This window comes from Nilaparvata lugens, chromosome 7 (assembly GCF_014356525.2).
Source record: "Nilaparvata lugens isolate BPH chromosome 7, ASM1435652v1, whole genome shotgun sequence".
Classification (NCBI taxonomy): Eukaryota; Metazoa; Arthropoda; class Insecta; order Hemiptera; family Delphacidae; genus Nilaparvata; species Nilaparvata lugens.
Window position 1 is genome coordinate 14,805,287 of NC_052510.1, and position 19,545 is coordinate 14,824,831.

The following is a 19,545-nucleotide window of genomic DNA, read 5'->3' on the forward strand; positions in this document are numbered from 1 at the left end:
ACCACAAAAAATATTATTTTTTAAGAAATTCCCAGTGTTGCCAGCAGTACATTATTCGAGATTGAGGTTAGGTCTTTTCTTCATCCGGTTCCTTTCGATTACACCGACCGTGTGGACGTCCGTGTTCATATGGTAGGGCCTGTGAATTTTTCAATAAATTAGGATTTATCATGGTAAGTAATTGTCTTTTTATCCCTAAATTTCATTTATCACATTATAAGCTATAATTTGGATTAATTGATAAACGTTTTGCATGATTTTTCACAGAGATGATTGACGATGAAATTACATGAAACAATCCTTGTAATTTGGACAAGTATCTAGTTGAGTTCCAATTCTTATATTCTACCTAAATTATTTGCAAATTATAAATAATCTATGATCTTGTTTTACTTATCGTAAACTTAATTTTAGTCATTTCATTATTTGATTGAATAGCAAATCCTAATTTAGGCTCTAGTAAAAAAGACTGAGATAGACCTACTTCAAAATTTAATACTTGGGCAGACTACATAACAATGTGTGCAAGTTATTGTTTACTGTTGAAAACTTTGAAGCTGTAGATTTAAGCTACAATTTCTGCGTTTTTTTCACCTTGTCAGAATATTTTTTCCCAATTTCTTTTGATATGGAAACTATTACAAATCATCAGTTGTAGTCAAAAAAATTATTATTGATCTACACTTACACAAGGAATCTAGCCTAATTGGGGAAAGAACTCAATAATTTTTCCATGATTTAATAATTATTAGTGTATTAATCAATCTTACTTAAAAATGGATGAAATTGAGTAAAACTAGGCCTACAATGAATAATTTTCATGCGCTCGCGCTTTTTGAAGTCACACCACCTCTCGCTCAACATCCATTTTGCCTCAACTGATTTTTCTAGGTATTCTTAAAGTGTGTATGACATTTTAAATGGCACTGATTACAAGTAGACCTACAAGTCTTGAATAGAATTATTAAACGGCTAAGCTTATAAATCTAATTCCATAGAATCATAAAGCTTATGATTTTTATAAATAAGTCAATACGGTTTAGGCTAGATACAAAATTATAACCTGTGTTTTGTAGTCCGTCCAATGTATCTTGAGTACTTTAAAGTGCTTACTCTGGTATATGTAACTTATTTTTTTATTTATATATTTTTTAGTAAGTAAGATGCATTGAAGAGTTTTAGTAAATCTTTAAAATTATTCTTCATCAATCGACTATTAGTTTTTGAATCATAGAGAAATTCTAATTTTTAAAAGTAATAGAACTGCTTTTTCCGCTCTTGCACTGGATTAACCTTGAAAAATTGATGACGGCCAAATTGCTGTCACATGAGCAGACTTCAATTGGCGCGAGCAAATAAATAAAAATTCTTATGTATGATCACACATGAACTATTCACAAGCCTATATTATTCTATTCTGTCTCCTCCACGATGTTTTTAAATGACTTTTAACCTAATCATGAACCTTTCAATTCAGCTTAGTATAGTAAGTAGCCTACATTGTAGTAGTATTTCAGTTTTTAATAATATACTAATTATTTTGATTTTACTGGTTACAGGGTTTCGTCAAAGTAGTAAAGAACAAGCAGTACTTCAAGAGGTACCAGGTCAAATTCAAGAGGCGTAGGGAAGGTAAAACTGATTACTACGCCAGGAAGCGTCTTATTGTCCAAGACAAAAACAAATACAACACCCCCAAGTATCGTCTTATTGTGAGGCTCTCCAACAAAGATATCACATGCCAGGTGAGTTCTTTTACATTGCTTTCATTTCTGTAAATTCTATTAATCATTATTTCAATTAATTGAATGGATTTTGATTTCCAATCAGTTTGCTTTAAATACTATTCATGTTTCTTAAAGTTGTTCTACTACACTTTTATCCTGGTATAATTTACAATCCTTATCAAATAAGTCTGAGTCTGATTTCAGTATAAACTGAATGTATTGACTTGAACTGTACGGAAGTGTTCATTTATTTTATTTTTATTTTTTTTTATTCACAATCACAAATCATAATATCAAAATATGATTGGGAGAAGACAACAGGCATAGCCCAAAACTGTCTTTTCCCAAATTTTTACAAATAAAAGTTTCGAAAAAGAATGAGGTTAGATTTCACTTTTCACTTCAAAAAGTCCATTTTACACTTTGAAACTAATGACCAAACTAGAAATTTTAAATTTTGATATTTTTAAACTAATTTACAAAAATATTTCACTCAAATCTCTACGAATTGGAAATTTTTGAGTAATTTTACAACATTTTGAGCCAGAAATATTTTTGTTCTATTGTGATTCTAATTCTCTCGTAATATAGTTCTATTAATAAATTTGTAGTTATATTCTATTCAACAATTAGTTCTTAACGTAATTATATTTTTTGCCATTCATACTATGAGTTTTATTTCTAAAATCTATGATGAACTTAATGTTGCCAATGATTTCAAGATTATATTATTTTGTTGTGTACCCAAATTAATAGGCCTAGTTATTAGTGTCAATTTTTCTAGATTCTTATTTATTTTTTACATTTTTTTTATAGATCGCTTACTCTCGTATCGAAGGAGACAAGATTGTGTGTGCTGCATACAGTCATGAACTCCCCAAATATGGAGTCAAAGTTGGTTTGACCAATTATGCCTCAGCCTACTGTACAGGTCTCCTCATTGCCCGAAGGGTAAGTTTAATATCTTGAATAAACTAATTCAGTAGTAATAAAATCTAGGCTATATAAAAATTATCAAGTAATTTAATAACTTATATTTTTCCAAACATTTTTTTATTTAGCCTATTTCAATATATTTAGTTGGTAATCTAACTAGAGGTAATCTAACTGAAAATCATGTGACCTCATCAAACACATGATTTGCAGTTAGATTACCTCTAGGTGGATGTATGCAAATAGCCTGAACCATAAATTCAAAGTATAGTTTTAAAAATTAATAAACAATTGATCATAGACAAAGTTGCTGGATAGTTGAAATAGTCGAAAACTGTATGCTTGGGATCAATGTTAGTCAGTGTTAAACTCACTAGAAGTCGTAAAAAACTAGACATTGTGATACGATATTCTAACATTTTGAATTTATTAACGATTTGTTGAGACAACAGGTGGCATTTACCTTTTGAAGGAATGAAAAATTGATTATTATTGAATGAGTTGGTGTCATTCTATTAATAAATTACCTAGGTTTAGATTTATCGCATATACAATCCATGCAATTCTTTTTACTTCAAAATCAAATTATTCATTTATTCAATCATTCAAATTCACACAAGTACTACAGACTGAAACCCAAAACTGTTTCAATTATAATATTTAAAAAAAGGCCAAATGTAGCTAGGTTATTTGTCACTTTCACATTTTTTAATTACAGTCCAAACAAACACATATTTCAAATCAAAAAAATACTTGTTAAGGCTGTGCAAAGGCTAAAAATAAACTTTCTACTAGTGATATTTCTCATAGTTTTTCGATTTGTATATCATCAAGCTATCGAAATGAAAAATTTTTCTCAGGCAAACATTTTTTATTCGATCATTACTTTTTGAGATATGAGCGCCTAAATTTCAAATTTTTGCGACGGAACATTTCAAATTCGGTAAGAGATAAGCCTATGAAATTCGGTGGATAAATTCTTCATGATATTGATGATTCAATAAAACAAAAATTTCCTGAAAATATATATTTTTGGTAAAGTTATTCAATTTACTAAAAATGACCAAAAATAACTTTTAATTAATATTTTCAAAAAAAAAAAATTGTTTTATTAAATCAACAATATCATGAAGAATTTATCCTCTGAATATAGTGGATTTTTCTCTTACCGAATTTGAAATGTCCTGTCCCAAAAATTTGAACTTTAGGCGCTCATATCTCAAAAAGTAACTATTAAAAAAAATGTTTTCCTGAGACAACTTTTTCATTTTGATAGCTTGATGATACTGTATACGAATCGAAAAACTATGAAAAATATCACCAGTAGAAAGCTTATTTTTAGCCTTTGCACAGCCTTAAATATATTTAATCAATAAAGAATAATAAAAAAATTGCAATCTGAAGAAACGATAACATTTTGAGACCAAATGATGAGTATATATGGTCAATTAACCTTCCGGCAGTCGCACTGTTGTAAAAGTACAACAGTGTCAGTTTTTTTGATGCACAAAACTATTGAATGTGGTGGTGTCAGTGAATGAGTCGCCCATGCATTCCAAAACTTTCCCCCATCACTCCACTGAAGTATCAATCGAGCAATGGTTCAGTCTTTAGGTGCCATTTAGTCGCGACAGTGTATAAGTCGCACTGTGCATAAGATAGAGCAAGACTGTCTACGTGGACTGTAAACGAACCAAAAACACAGAATTGATGGCTTTGTTTGATGTAACTTATTGGGCTATGAAATGGTAATGATCCAAATGTTCATAGGCGTAAAATAATCCAAGAAGATGGAAAAAGTAATTTTACAACTAATTAATATGTTTTGACAGTAAACAGAGTACATGACACTTGGAAAATTGGATGTAGAAAATACAACACGCGACTGCTCGTGTGATTGAGTAGGGCGCGAGTACCGGAAGGTTAAATAAATTAATAGAAATGGCAAATGGAAGAAGTTCGAGTTCGGTTATTCTTATTCCGTTATTCTCAGCCCCCCCCCAAACATTTAATCACAAAAATAAATCGTTATGTGTGGACAAACTAATAATAGATCAGAATAATCAAAAGTACCCAATGCCATATAGAGAAAACATAGCATAAGTTATGCTACATTTTTAAGATCAGACTTTAATCATAAGTACCCAATACCATATAGAGAAAACATAGCATAAGTTATGGTATCTTTTATACTTACGCTATTTCTTCTCTATGCTAATGCTGTTTTAAAGTGAATTTACTTAATTTTCAAGTGTCGCACAGTGACCCACTGGTTGGAATCCGCTGATTAATAACTAAAATGAATTTGAAAAGAAATGTTGTGTGTGTGCTTGCAGCTGCTGAAGAAACTTGGCCTGGACCAGTTGTACGCGGGCACGACCGAGGTGACCGGCGAGGAGTACAATGTGGAGGCTCTGGACGAGGGTCCCGGCGCCTTCAAGTGTTTCCTGGACGTTGGTCTGATGAAGACGTCGACCGGCGCCCGCGTGTTCGGCGCCATGAAGGGAGCCGTCGACGGCGGTCTCAACATCCCCCACAGCGTGAAGCGGTTCCCCGGCTTTGACGGCGAGTCGAAGAACTTCAACGCCGACGTGCACCGCAAGCACATCTTTGGTCTGCACGTGAGCGAGTACATGAAGGAGCTGGCCGAGAACGACGACGAGGCCTACAAGAAGCAGTTCTCGCAGTTCATCAAGAACGGCGTTCAACCGGAGGCGGTGAGTCAATTACTTGTTTTGAACATGTATTGTTTAGTGAGCTAGTGAACTGAAACAGGATACTGGGGTTTCCCAGGGTGCAAAGTTGAACAATACCTTTTTATACACTTATAGATCCTTGATTGTCCGAAAAATCGGCTTCTTTGATGCTGCATCTTCATGTTGGCCCAAAGAAGGCCAAGTTTGTGGATGGGTGGTTTGCCAGCGCTGGCCTTCGTGATTCCGTGCCTTTGTAAGAGATTGCCGCACCTTCACCAGGCTGGGCCAGCGACTGGGCCCAGTGGCTGCGGCATTGAAGTTACATTTTTCAAATTCATTTAGGGCAGGTTTCCGAGCTAAGTTCTAGACTTAGTCAGAAGATTGGCTTTCCGAAACGGGGCGTAGTCGTAGTTTTCATTATCTTCATTTTCTCATTTCTATATATTGTAAACGTTTTTCCTTGACGAAATGAAAGATTCCTAAATAGTTTAAAATAACTGATGTATTTTCTTACATTATTTTTCAAACTAATTTTTACACTATTTTCTCTTTATTTTATTTTGTGTTTAATTTTCTATATATATATATATATATATATATATATATATATATATATATATATATATATATATATATATATATATATATATATATATATATATATATATATATATATATATATATATATATATATATATATATATATATATATATATATATATATATATATATATATATATATATATATATATATATATATATATATATATATATATATATATATATATATATATATATATATATATATATATATATATATATATATATATATATATATATATATATATATATATATATATATATATATATATATATATATATATATATATATATATATATATATATATATATATATATATATATATATATATATATATATATATATATATATATATATATATATATATATATATATATATATATATATATATATATATATATATATATATATATATATATATATATATATATATATATATATATATATATATATATATATATATATATATATATATATATATATATATATATATATATATATATATATATATATATATATATATATATATATATATATATATATATATATATATATATATATATATATATATATATATATATATATATATATATATATATATATATATATATATATATATATATATATATATATATATATATATATATATATATATATATATATATATATATATATATATATATATATATATATATATATATATATATATATATATATATATATATATATATATATATATATATATATATATATATATATATATATATATATATATATATATATATATATATATATATATATATATATATATATATATATATATATATATATATATATATATATATATATATATATATATATATATATATATATATATATATATATATATATATATATATATATATATATATATATATATATATATATATATATATATATATATATATATATATATATATATATATATATATATATATATATATATATATATATATATATATATATATATATATATATATATATATATATATATATATATATATATATATATATATATATATATATATATATATATATATATATATATATATATATATATATATATATATATATATATATATATATATATATATATATATATATATATATATATATATATATATATATATATATATATATATATATATATATATATATATATATATATATATATATATATATATATATATATATATATATATATATATATATATATATATATATATATATATATATATATATATATATATATATATATATATATATATATATATATATATATATATATATATATATATATATATATATATATATATATATATATATATATATATATATATATATATATATATATATATATATATATATATATATATATATATATATATATATATATATATATATATATATATATATATATATATATATATATATATATATATATATATATATATATATATATATATATATATATATATATATATATATATATATATATATATATATATATATATATATATATATATATATATATATATATATATATATATATATATATATATATATATATATATATATATATATATATATATATATATATATATATATATATATATATATATATATATATATATATATATATATATATATATATATATATATATATATATATATATATATATATATATATATATATATATATATATATATATATATATATATATATATATATATATATATATATATATATATATATATATATATATATATATATATATATATATATATATATATATATATATATATATATATATATATATATATATATATATATATATATATATATATATATATATATATATATATATATATATATATATATATATATATATATATATATATATATATATATATATATATATATATATATATATATATATATATATATATATATATATATATATATATATATATATATATATATATATATAAGTTACATTGTGAGAACCTACAGCAGTCAGCAGTTTCAATACAACTTCTTAGAACTCTCCTGGAACTGTTGGAGCCAGCTTTCTCACGCATCGAGCGTCAGTCCTGCTTACAACATCGAAGCGAGAGGTACTCACTTTATCAAAATTCACTTGTTTAAATTGTTTTATTCCAAATTTTGTGTTTTGTAAAAATAAAGATTTCTTTTTAAAAAGAAATCTTACTGAACGCATTATTTAGCTGGCGCAGTCGGTAGGACGATCGGGATTAATGAACATAATCTTCAGTTTTTAAACTGTTAACGATCGTTTGTAATATAAGGACCTCGCGTTCGCGACATCCGAAAAGTGTGGTGAATTATCAAGCTGCGAAACACCAACATTGTGAAGTGCAGTGGATATCAAACTTCGATATCATCATCACCAAATCTTCTTCATCGAACGTGCATCATCAACGCTGAAAGGACATCAGAAGAGATGAGCATAGCATTCGTTTTAGTGTAAGTCTTAATTTTAAGTTTTAATATTGTAATATTTTAGTTTGGTTATTCTCGAAACATTTAAATATTTCAGAATGCCTAATCAATCAGTAGATACAGCACCCTCTGCTGCTACCCCTGTTTTAAGAAAAGAATTCCTGGATATGATACCAGAATTCTCTGGAGAGCCATTATTATTAAACAGATTTGTATCGATTTGCGATAAAGTAGTTGCTAAGTTTTTTGTACAATCGAATCCCGATGATTTTCAAAATGAATATCTATTTTCTACTATTATTTCTAGACTCAAAGGTAGAGCTTTAGAACTTGTAACCAGTGGAAACACTTATGCTTGGCCTGAAGTGAGAAGAGTACTTCTCGACGGCTATCTTGACAAACGTGATTGTTTCACGTTGAATATTGAAATGACAGAATTGAAACAAGAAAGTAGCGAAAGCCCTTTTCATTTTCACGAGAGAATTCAAAAGATTCTCAACTTACAACTTGCATATTTCCTTACGAAGATGGCAGCAAACTCAACTATTCTATGCGAATATGCAAAGCAGCTTGCCCTTAGGGTATTTTTGAGAGGTCTGAATGAACCTATAGGATCACTGATGAGAACAAAAAACCCTTCAAGTCTAAGTGAAGCTTTGAGTATGATCACAAACGAAATGCAGTACAAAAACAGAAATAGTAATTATAATTTCAATCTCAATAAGAGACCAATCTCACAACCATTCCAACAACTTCCTCTGACTAAACAAATCCAACACTTTCCTCAGACTAGACCAATGCAAAACTTTCCCCAAAACAAGACTTATCCGAACTTCCAAAACCAATCACAACAAAGACCAATGATTACACATCAAAATAACAATCAACAATTTCGCAACTTCAGTTCAATGAACCAACAGAGACCAATGTTTCAAAGGCAATTTTTCGGTCAACAACACAGACCACAAATGCAATCGCAACCAACTCCAATGAGTATTTCAACCAGAAACACTGAACTTGAACCCCCGAAAAAGAACCCCAGATTCAATCAACTGACAACCGAATTCGCTACAAACAATGACGAATTACTCAATACTAACAGAAACGAACTCTTGACTGACAATTTCTCAAATGAACCGTTCAATTACCCCGAAATGACTGGAAATCTCATGAACAATTTTGAAAACTTGGAATTGAATGATGATTACAATAATCAAATGACTTCCGACCAAACAGAACAAAATCATTTTTTAGGAGAAACAAGCCTCGGAACAAATTTTCAATTATGAACTTGCAAACAAAAGATAACGAACTCTCTTACTTTCTAGACCCACAAACGAACTTTCGAGTACTGATTGATCCCGGAAGTACGCAATCCTTTATAAAAAAGGTAATTGCACATGAAGGTTTTAAAGATTCCTTGAAACCAACACCATTTGAAGTTACTACAGCCCATGGTAAATCAAAAGAAAAATTCAGTGCTAAAATACCATTCCTAGGAAGAAAATTTGATTTTTTCGTATTTGATTTTCATAAAGATTTCGATCTCTTGTTAGGAATGGATGCTATAAAGCAATTGAGAGTAAGATTGGATTACATTAGTAACAAACTTTACTATGGAAACAACAAACAAGTACCAATACTGTATTACAATACAACTTTGCAACACAATGAACCTTCTAAAGTCAATAAACCTCGTCAACTGTGGACTTACTTGATTGAAGCACGTAGTCAGAAAACAATATCAATTCCGATAAAAAACGTGTCAAACGGAGAATGCTTTCTCAAATACCAAAATCTCTCTGGACTAAAAATTTCGCAGATGTAACCAAACCACTAACAAAACGCCTAAAGAAAGGAACCAAAATTAATGTTGAAGATGAAGATTATGTGAAATGCTTTGAATATTGCAAAACCCTTTTGTGTAATGACCCAATTTTACAATATCCTGATTTTTCATCCGAATTTTTATTAACAACAGACGCTAGTAACGTATCAGTAGGAGCTATCCTGAGTCAGAAGAAAAATGGTGCTGATTTACCTATAGCTTATGCTAGTAGAACCCTGAACGAAAGCGAAACCAGATATTCGGCAATAGAAAAAGAATTATTAGCGATAGTTTGGGCAACCAAATACTTTCGTCCCTACTTGTACGGCCAAAAATTCAAAATTTATACTGATCACAAACCATTGCAGTGGCTATTCTCAATAAAAGAACCAAATTCCAAACTTCTCCGCTGGAGATTGAAACTAGAAGAATACGATTACGAGATTTGTTATAAAAAAGGAATTTTGAATCAAAACGCTGATGCTCTATCTAGGATCCAATTGAATAATAATGATGTTATTCCAGGTCCTTCAAGACAAAACACAGGTGAAGAAGTAGATAAGATAATAAACGAAGCTATTGAAATGCATTTTTCTGAACTTGACGATCAATCTATGATAGGAAATGTAGACGACAATGATGTACGTGACAACAACCTTGACATTCGAGAAGAACAACATGACTCTGACGATCAAACAGTGCATTCAGACTATCACGGTAATGAAATGATTGGAATTCAAACTCTTGACGAACCAGTAAACTTTGCTAAAAATCAAATATTACTAAATCTAGTGAAATACAATCCACGAAAAGTGAAAATACAAAAACTATTTGAAAACAAGTGCCGAATTATTGTAGAAATTTCCGAGAATAATTTTGAGAAAGATGTAGTAGAATTTGTAAAAGAATATCTAGTTCCGAATGTAAAATATTGTCTATACTTTGAAAATGATTTCTACGAAAGATTCACTGTAATAATTGCAACTTATTTCAAAAATACACAACTCAAACTAGTACGTTGTACGAAAAAACTGATTGATGTCACAAACGAGGAAGAGATAAAAGAGATAATCGATAACTATCATGTCGGAAAGAATAATCATCGTGGCATTCAAGAAACTTATGAGCAAATTAAAAGAAAGTACTACTGGCCAAATACTCGAAACAGAATTCAAAATTTCATCAATAGATGCGACATTTGCTTAAAAACAAAATACGAAAGAGTACCCTTGAACTTGGAAATGAATCTTACCCCCACTGCTTCAAAACCACTTCAAACTATTCATATCGATAGCATTACTTTTGACAAAAGGAAATTTTTGACGATAATAGATAGTTTTTCACGTTATGCACAAGCCTATCCACTTACTAGTGCACAAGGAATTGAAATAGTTGATAAACTACTGGATTTCTTCAGTCATCACGGTGTTCCAGAAAGTATAGTTTCAGATAATGGCACAGAGTTCACTAATAATGTGGTGAAAGAATTGATGGCACTTCATAAGATAAAGATTCACTTTATCAGCACACAGCATCCCCAGTCAAACGGCATGTGTGAAAGATTGCATTCAACCCTTGTCGAGCATATTAGACTCCTTAATAATCAAACTCAATTCAAAGACGATTCTATCGAGAGAAAAGTGAAACATGCAATTTTAGCGTACAATAATAGTATTCACTCTGTAACAAAACTAACTCCATTTGAAATTCTGAACGGACACATAAACGCAAATGCTTTATTTGACATTGACATTGGCAAACAGATGATGAACGACTATGTCAATCAACACAGAGAAAAAACCAAAAAGCTCTATGAACACATTAGAGAAACGAATCAAGCAATTAAAGAAAAGGTTATCGAGAAAGTGAACGAGAATAGAGAACCATTGCCTGAAATTCCATCCGATATCTACGTTAAAAATATGCAGAAACAGAGTAAGACAAAAAACAAATATAACAAAGAGAAAATCGAATCTGTGAACAGAGACCTTAAAACAGCTAAAATCGTACCGAGACACCATAACACAAAATCTAAAATACACCTTTCCAAAATTAAAAGACCTAGAAAAATCATCAAAACTAATGACATTGAAAAACCTAAGACAGTGACTCAACTGACTATTGACAATGACAATCCTTTTCCAGGTCCCTCTTCATCCTGTACGCAGCAAGATCAGGAACAGCAATAGACATTAAGAATGTTACTATTAATTCTGGAATTGTACCAATTAACCTTGGCAAAGCCAAACTTGTATATAACTCGCACGTTTTTGTACATAATTATGATTTGAAATCAATGTATTCAGAAATTGAAAATTTGAATAATTACTATGATAAGGTATCTCACTATTTTTGGAAAAATATTAGTATAAGTTCAAAAACCGATTTCGTTACAGAAAACAGTAGTAAATTAAGAGATGCAATCAACTATTTGAAATTCATCAACCATACAAAGTCTGTTATTGAAGAAAAATTGGAAATGATTTTGTTTTACAATGAAAACGTCAAACGCAATAAAAGAGGTTTAATAAATAGTCTTGGATCTGTTTTAAAATTTATCACTGGTAATTTGGACGCTTATGACGAACAAAAATACGATAAGTTGATTCTCGAACTGTATAATAATCAAGATAATTTAGCCAATCAAATTTCAAACCATTATTCAATCAGTCAAAACATTATTGTAGAATTCAATGAAACAATTAAACTTGTGAACCAAAACTTCAATGAATTGAAAGAGAAATTTTTGATAATTAATGATGATTTAAACGATTTCATAGAATTAGAAAAAATTAAAGATATTTTGAATCAATTACTTATAGCTTATAATATTTTATTAGACGTAGTTCATGACATTGAAAATTCTATTGCATCTTGTAAAGTAGGCGTTCTGCACCCTAGTATAATGTCTACTAAAGAATTGTTCAATGAACTTGTGAAAATTTCAAAATTCTATGACAAGAAATTCCCATTGGAAATTAAGTATAATAAGATGTTAGAAATAGAAAAATTGATTAATGTAGATTGTAAGCTAATTAAGAACGAAATCATTTATTTTCTCGAATTTCCGATTGTAGAAGAAGTAACTTTTGATCTTTTTGAATTATTACCAATTCCAAGTAGAGTAGAATCAAATTTTGTAACAATACTTCCACAAAACAAATATTTATTGAAATCTTCTGATAGTTCTAATACTTTAAAAATTGAAGGATTGTATAAAGAATGTAGATTGATAGGAGATAACGAATGCTATCTGTGCTCATCCGAAGCCATCTCCCATCAACAACTGCAATGTGAAGCGGCTATCATATCTACTGGTTCCACTGACAACTGTAAATTCACCGCCGTCCAAATTGAAGAGAACCTCATCAAATGGATTCCCGAAATACAACAATATTTGGCAGTCTTACCAAAATTGGAGACCTTCCACATAGAAACGAAAACCGAAACTACTGTGACAACACTTCAAGGAATTTATTTCATCAATACAGCCGAAGGAAAAATTTACTATCGAGGAAAACCTCTGTTCCACTCTTCCCAAACGAGAGGACATCCAAAATTTCTAGAAAACATCCAATTAGAACTTCAAGATCATCAAATTCCAGATTTCCAAATTCATTTGAAAAATTTAGACAACTTTAACCAATTTAAAAACATTCAAGTGTCTCCAGTCATCCGAAAATCATATTTAACCACCGACATCAATGTTTTCACAACCATTTTGTACATTGTGATTGTTCTTTGCGTGATTTTCACCGTGTACAAAAGAATCTCCAAAAGAGGACAGCAACCTTCTTCAAGAACTTCGCTACCAACCCCCGAAGTTCTCTTTAGGGAGGGAGGAGTTACATTGTGAGAACCTACAGCAGTCAGCAGTTTCAATACAACTTCTTAGAACTCTCCTGGAACTGTTGGAGCCAGCTTTCTCACGCATCGAGCGTCAGTCCTGCTTACAACATCGAAGCGAGAGGTACTCACTTTATCAAAATTCACTTGTTTAAATTGTTTTATTCCAAATTTTGTGTTTTGTAAAAATAAAGATTTCTTTTTAAAAAGAAATCTTACTGAACGCATTCTTCTTCTTCTTCTTCTTCTTCTTCTTCTTCTTCTTCTTCTTCTTCTTCTTCTTCTTCTTCTTCTTCTTCTTCTTCTTCTTCTTCTTCTTCTTCTTCTTCTTCTTCTTCTTCTTCTTCTTCTTCTTCTTCTTCTTCTTCTTCTTCTTCTTCTTCTTCTTCTTCTTCTTCTTCTTCTTCTTCTTCTTCTTCTTCTTCTTCTTCTTCTTCTTCTTCTTCTTCTTCTTCTTCTTCTTCTTCTTCTTCTTCTTCTTCTTCTTCTTCTTCTTCTTCTTCTTCTTCTTCTTCTTCTTCTTCTTCTTCTTCTTCTTCTTCTTCTTCTTCTTCTTCTTCTTCTTCTTCTTCTTCTTCTTCTTCTTCTTCTTCTTCTTCTTCTTCTTCTTCTTCTTCTTCTTCTTCTTCTTCTTCTTCTTCTTCTTCTTCTTCTTCTTCTTCTTCTTCTTCTTCTTCTTCTTCTTCTTCTTCTTCTTCTTCTTCTTCTTCTTCTTCTTCTTCTTCTTCTTCTTCTTCTTCTTCTTCTTCTTCTTCTTCTTCTTCTTCTTCTTCTTCTTCTTCTTCTTCTTCTTCTTCTTCTTCTTCTTCTTCTTCTTCTTCTTCTTCTTCTTCTTCTTCTTCTTCTTCTTCTTCTTCTTCTTCTTCTTCTTCTTCTTCTTCTTCTTCTTCTTCTTCTTCTTCTTCTTCTTCTTCTTCTTCTTCTTCTTCTTCTTCTTCTTCTTCTTCTTCTTCTTCTTCTTCTTCTTCTTCTTCTTCTTCTTCTTCTTCTTCTTCTTCTTCTTCTTCTTCTTCTTCTTCTTCTTCTTCTTCTTCTTCTTCTTCTTCTTCTTCTTCTTCTTCTTCTTCTTCTTCTTCTTCTTCTTCTTCTTCTTCTTCTTCTTCTTCTTCTTCTTCTTCTTCTTCTTCTTCTTCTTCTTCTTCTATATGCTGGCTCCGCGACGGAGATTGGCGACATCAATGCAATCTGGATTCTATTGACTGCATATCGTTAAGAACAGAATTACAATACATTAAATGTGGGAAGATGAGAGATTGAACCAATAATAATTTAATGTTTCTAGGGAGGATATCGTGCATTTTCTTCAATGCATGCATGGCTGAGAATACCTTTTTACAAGTTTTGTTCACTTGTTCTGACCAGTCAAGAGTATTATTCATAATAATGCCTAAATTTTTAACTGAGCTACAGTAAGGAATGTCATTACCGTCTACACTAATTTTGTGAATCGATTCAAGGTCAATATTGTTTATAAGACGAGAATATCCAATTATAATGGGTTGTGTTTTGATAGGATTAAGCTTGAGGCCATTTTTCTTTGTCCATTCCACTATCGAATTGATATCCTGATTCATTATTCCAACTGTTTCATTAATTTTTGTTATGGGACAGCTTAAATAGATTTGAAGGTCGTCTGCATAGGTATGGAAACTGGAGAATTTGATAATGGAAGAAAGGTCATTAGCATACAAAGTGAAGAGGAGAGGGCCTAAAATTGAACCTTGTGGTACTCCATGCATAACGTTTTTCCAAGTTGACTTTTTGTCACCGACAGATACACATTGTTTCCTACCTAATAGATAGGATTTAAACCAAATTAACGAGTTGCGACTGAAACCAAGAATAGCCAACTTATTCAGAAGGACTGTATGATCAACAGTATCGAATGCTTTAGAAAAATCAAATAGGGTGAGGATGGTGCATTTTCTTTGGTCCATAGCTAACCTTATATCATCAGTGACACGAAGCAGAGCTGTCTCAGTTGAATGGAATTTTCTAAAGCCTGATTGAAAGTTATGAAGCTTACTATTGTTGTCTAGAAATTTTACAACTTGAGCATGAATGAGTCTTTCTAGCACTTTGGACAATGCAGGTAAAATACTGATTGGTCTAAAATCCTCAACTTTATTGGGTGATGGAACTTTATTTAGAGGGCGAACCAGAGCAAACTTCCAGTTTTCAGGGAAAATGCCTTCTTCAAGTGACTTGTTGAAAATGTATGTAATGGTTGGTAAAACAGCAAATAACATATTCTTGATAAATTTAATAGGAATTTTGTCTACACCCGTAGCATTACTATGAATACGTTGAATTGCTCTGAAAGTGTCTTCTTCTGAGATTGGATGGAAATGAAATTGATCAGTGATTGGTAAATCTAAGTTTGTAACCTGCTCTTCAAGATCATCTATATGATTAGCAATGACAACTTCGTCGCGTTGGTTAGAGTGTGAAACGAAATGGTCATTTATATTATTCAATGGTAAGTCAATTTGTGGATTCGATTTCTGTTTGCCAAGCCCGAATTCTTTTATTCCCTGCCAAAGTGATTTAGAGTCTTGTCTATTGTTTGTCATAAACGAATTCAAGTACCTAATCTTTGAGTTCCGTAATTCCTGTTTAACCCTATTTCTAAGGCTCCTATACTCTATCAAACTGTCCAAGTCAAATGTCTTTTTAAATTTTCTATGTGCTTTGTCTCTACGTCCCATCATCTTAAGTATGTCTTCAGTCATCCACGGTACTCGTCGTTTTCTATTAATCCTCCTTGTCACATAAGGTGCATGCTTGTCATACAAAGTCAAAGTCCAATTCTCGAAAGTCTTGACCATGTCATCAACTGAGGGTAATGCTTCAATTTGATGCCATGGAGTCTGAGCCACATCAGTCAGGAAGGCAGCTTCATCAAAGTTTTTGAAGTCTCTATAAGTGATAATTTTCTGTTCTGGCTTGGGTATCTTATGGGAAACTACACAGTAGATCAAATCATGTCTAGAAATAGCTGGGACTGAGATTTGGCCTGCTTGAACAACCTCATTGGGATCACTAACAATGAGAAGGTCAATGAGTGTGTCTGATTCATTAGTATGATGAGTTGGATCGAGGGGTAAAATAGTCATGTTTAAGCATTGGAAAATTGTAGTCAGTTGAAAGTAGTCAAAGTTACGATTCGTCATGTTCAAGTCGGTGTTCATATCCCCCATAACTAGTATACGGTTATAACAAGGCATAAGAGAAAGCAAGGCATTTTCGAAATCTGTGAAATGACCTATTTTTGGTGGGCGATAACAGATACCAACGAGTAATTTATCATTACTAGATAAGGATAATTCAAGTAGCATAAATTCTGGTCTGGAACAATAATCGATGAGAGATAAGTGAAGTGATGAATTGATCTTCATGATACATTCTTAGTGATATATTTAATTGATAAAAAACCCTCTAAATATAAATGTTTGAAAATGAAAAACTTCAGAAATTGAGATTTATGAAGAAAATTATTCATTTCATCAACAATATCATGAAGAATATATCTTCAAAATTGCATAAATTCATCTACCGAATTTGAAATTTTACATAATTTTTGTAAAAATTTACATAGAACATCACACTATGGAAGGGAAGTGAATCGAAAGCTCTCCCAAATATGGTTACCTGTCGCAGGAGGGGTTGATAATAATTATAATTATCTTGAATTTAAATTTTCAATTGAAATCTCCTTTTGACATATTTGAATTTCCTTCCAAAAAAACTAAAAAGCATACGGTTCAGTCATGAATTCAATTTGGGGTAATAGCCGATTTTCCATTCCCACACAACGATTTTGCGACGTCACAGACCCTAGAACTACTTCTGATAATTTATTTGATGGGCAAATCGGATGACATTCAGGGTGTCATGTCGCAAAATATTTCTGTGAAAGTCATTGGGTTATCAGAATTCTGTAGTCAAATTGAAAAATCAAGTACTCTTTCATGTCAAGTGAGTTCATGGATTTTTTTTCATACTGGGCTTTCATGGAGTTTCATACTTAGCTTCAATTAACGTCAAACCACATTTCAATTTCATTGATTTTGTTTTTCAATTTTGTAAGCCAATCCTTGGTGATGAATGACATCACTGTTAACTGTATAACTTCATGCTCATAACATGCAAGATATTGAATATTCAATAATATTTTATTCAATAAATTTATTCATTTATAGTTGACATTTTTCCATAATAGATTTTCTTGTTAAAGTAGTGAGCTCAATGTTAACTGTATAAATTGTAATAAATATAGATGTAATACTGCCAAAGCCTGCAACTGTTGACTATAATTATTCCATGCTTTTAATATGCTAGATATTGAATATCCTATTCAATAACTTTATTCAATTATAGTGGGAAACGGATTATTTCCCATAATTGATTTTATGACTGCCACTTTTGACTACAATTCCATGCTTATAATAAGCTAGATATTGAATATCCTATTCAATAACTTTATTCAGTTGAAGTTGAAAACAAATTCTTTTTCATAATTCTCATCTAATAATTATTTCCCATAATTAAATCTTCTTGTAAAATTAGTGAGCTCAATTTTTTATGTATAAATTGTGTGAATGAAAATATCGTCAAAGCCTGCCAATGTTGCATTACACACTAACCACCGTTAGTAAATATTGTGTGTTATTTTGTGTTTTAGATCGAAGGTATCTACAAGAAGGCACATGAGGCGATTCGCGCCGACCCAGTTCTGAAGGCGAAGGCGCGCGCCAAGCCACCTGTGAAGAGGCGCTGGAACCGCAAGAAGCTGACCCTGTCCGAGCGACGCAACACCATCGCCCAGAAGAAGGCCGCCTTCCTCAAGAAGCTCGAGGCTGGAGACGCTGAATCGTAAATGTCTGTCTTTTATAATATAAAAAGTTGAAATAAAACTCTAAAAAAATATAATGGTCAACTTGTTTTTGAAAACCGACTGTAGTTTTGAGTTGATAAGTGGAGGAAGTTGGAATGAAACACTAGTGCCCGGTTGTACAAAAATCTGTCAACTTTTAATCCCTATTAAATGTCACGAGATCCAATCAGATAAGCCTTCTTCTCAGGAAAACTTTTAATTGGTTCTCGTGGAATTTAATTATAACAGGATTTTTGTAACCGGGCATTAGCCCGTGGTTGAATGTCACGAGAATCAATGAGAGAAGTTGATGTTGTCTTTAATCAGCAGTTCATGTGCAACCGGGCCAAACAATAATGCAATGGCTTCATTTAAAGCTGGGTTTTCGTTTGTGCGTAAATGCCGTCGTCGACCACGACAGGGTGAGGATCTCAGATTGGGTGGATTTCAATTTGTCTAAAGAACCTGAAAATTATGTTTTAATGGGGGAGGTTGAGTTTATACTTTTTAATGGCAAGATGTTGATAAAATAAGA

General features: G+C 30.2%; 1 protein-coding gene across 1 annotated transcript; it reads left to right on the forward strand.

The window, feature by feature from the left end:
* Positions 1-20: 20 nt before the first annotated feature.
* LOC111059149 (60S ribosomal protein L5) lies at positions 21-19,066 on the forward strand. The gene is made up of 5 exons (XM_039432129.1): positions 21-173; positions 1,560-1,745; positions 2,544-2,678; positions 4,997-5,377; positions 18,819-19,066. Exons 1-5 carry the CDS (start codon positions 171-173, stop codon positions 19,011-19,013), a joined length of 900 nt encoding a protein of 299 aa, XP_039288063.1. The 5' UTR covers positions 21-170; the 3' UTR covers positions 19,014-19,066.
* Positions 19,067-19,545: the final 479 nt, after the last annotated feature.

What these genes read in the sequence shown, in the direction of transcription:
- LOC111059149 (XM_039432129.1), top strand. An exon ending in ACAAAGATATCACATGCCAG is followed by an intron (nt 1,746 to 2,543) that starts GTGAGTTCTTTT and finishes TTTTTTTTATAG; the next exon opens with ATCGCTTACTCTCGTATCGA. An exon ending in GTCTCCTCATTGCCCGAAGG is followed by an intron (nt 2,679 to 4,996) that starts GTAAGTTTAATA and finishes GTGTGCTTGCAG; the next exon opens with CTGCTGAAGAAACTTGGCCT.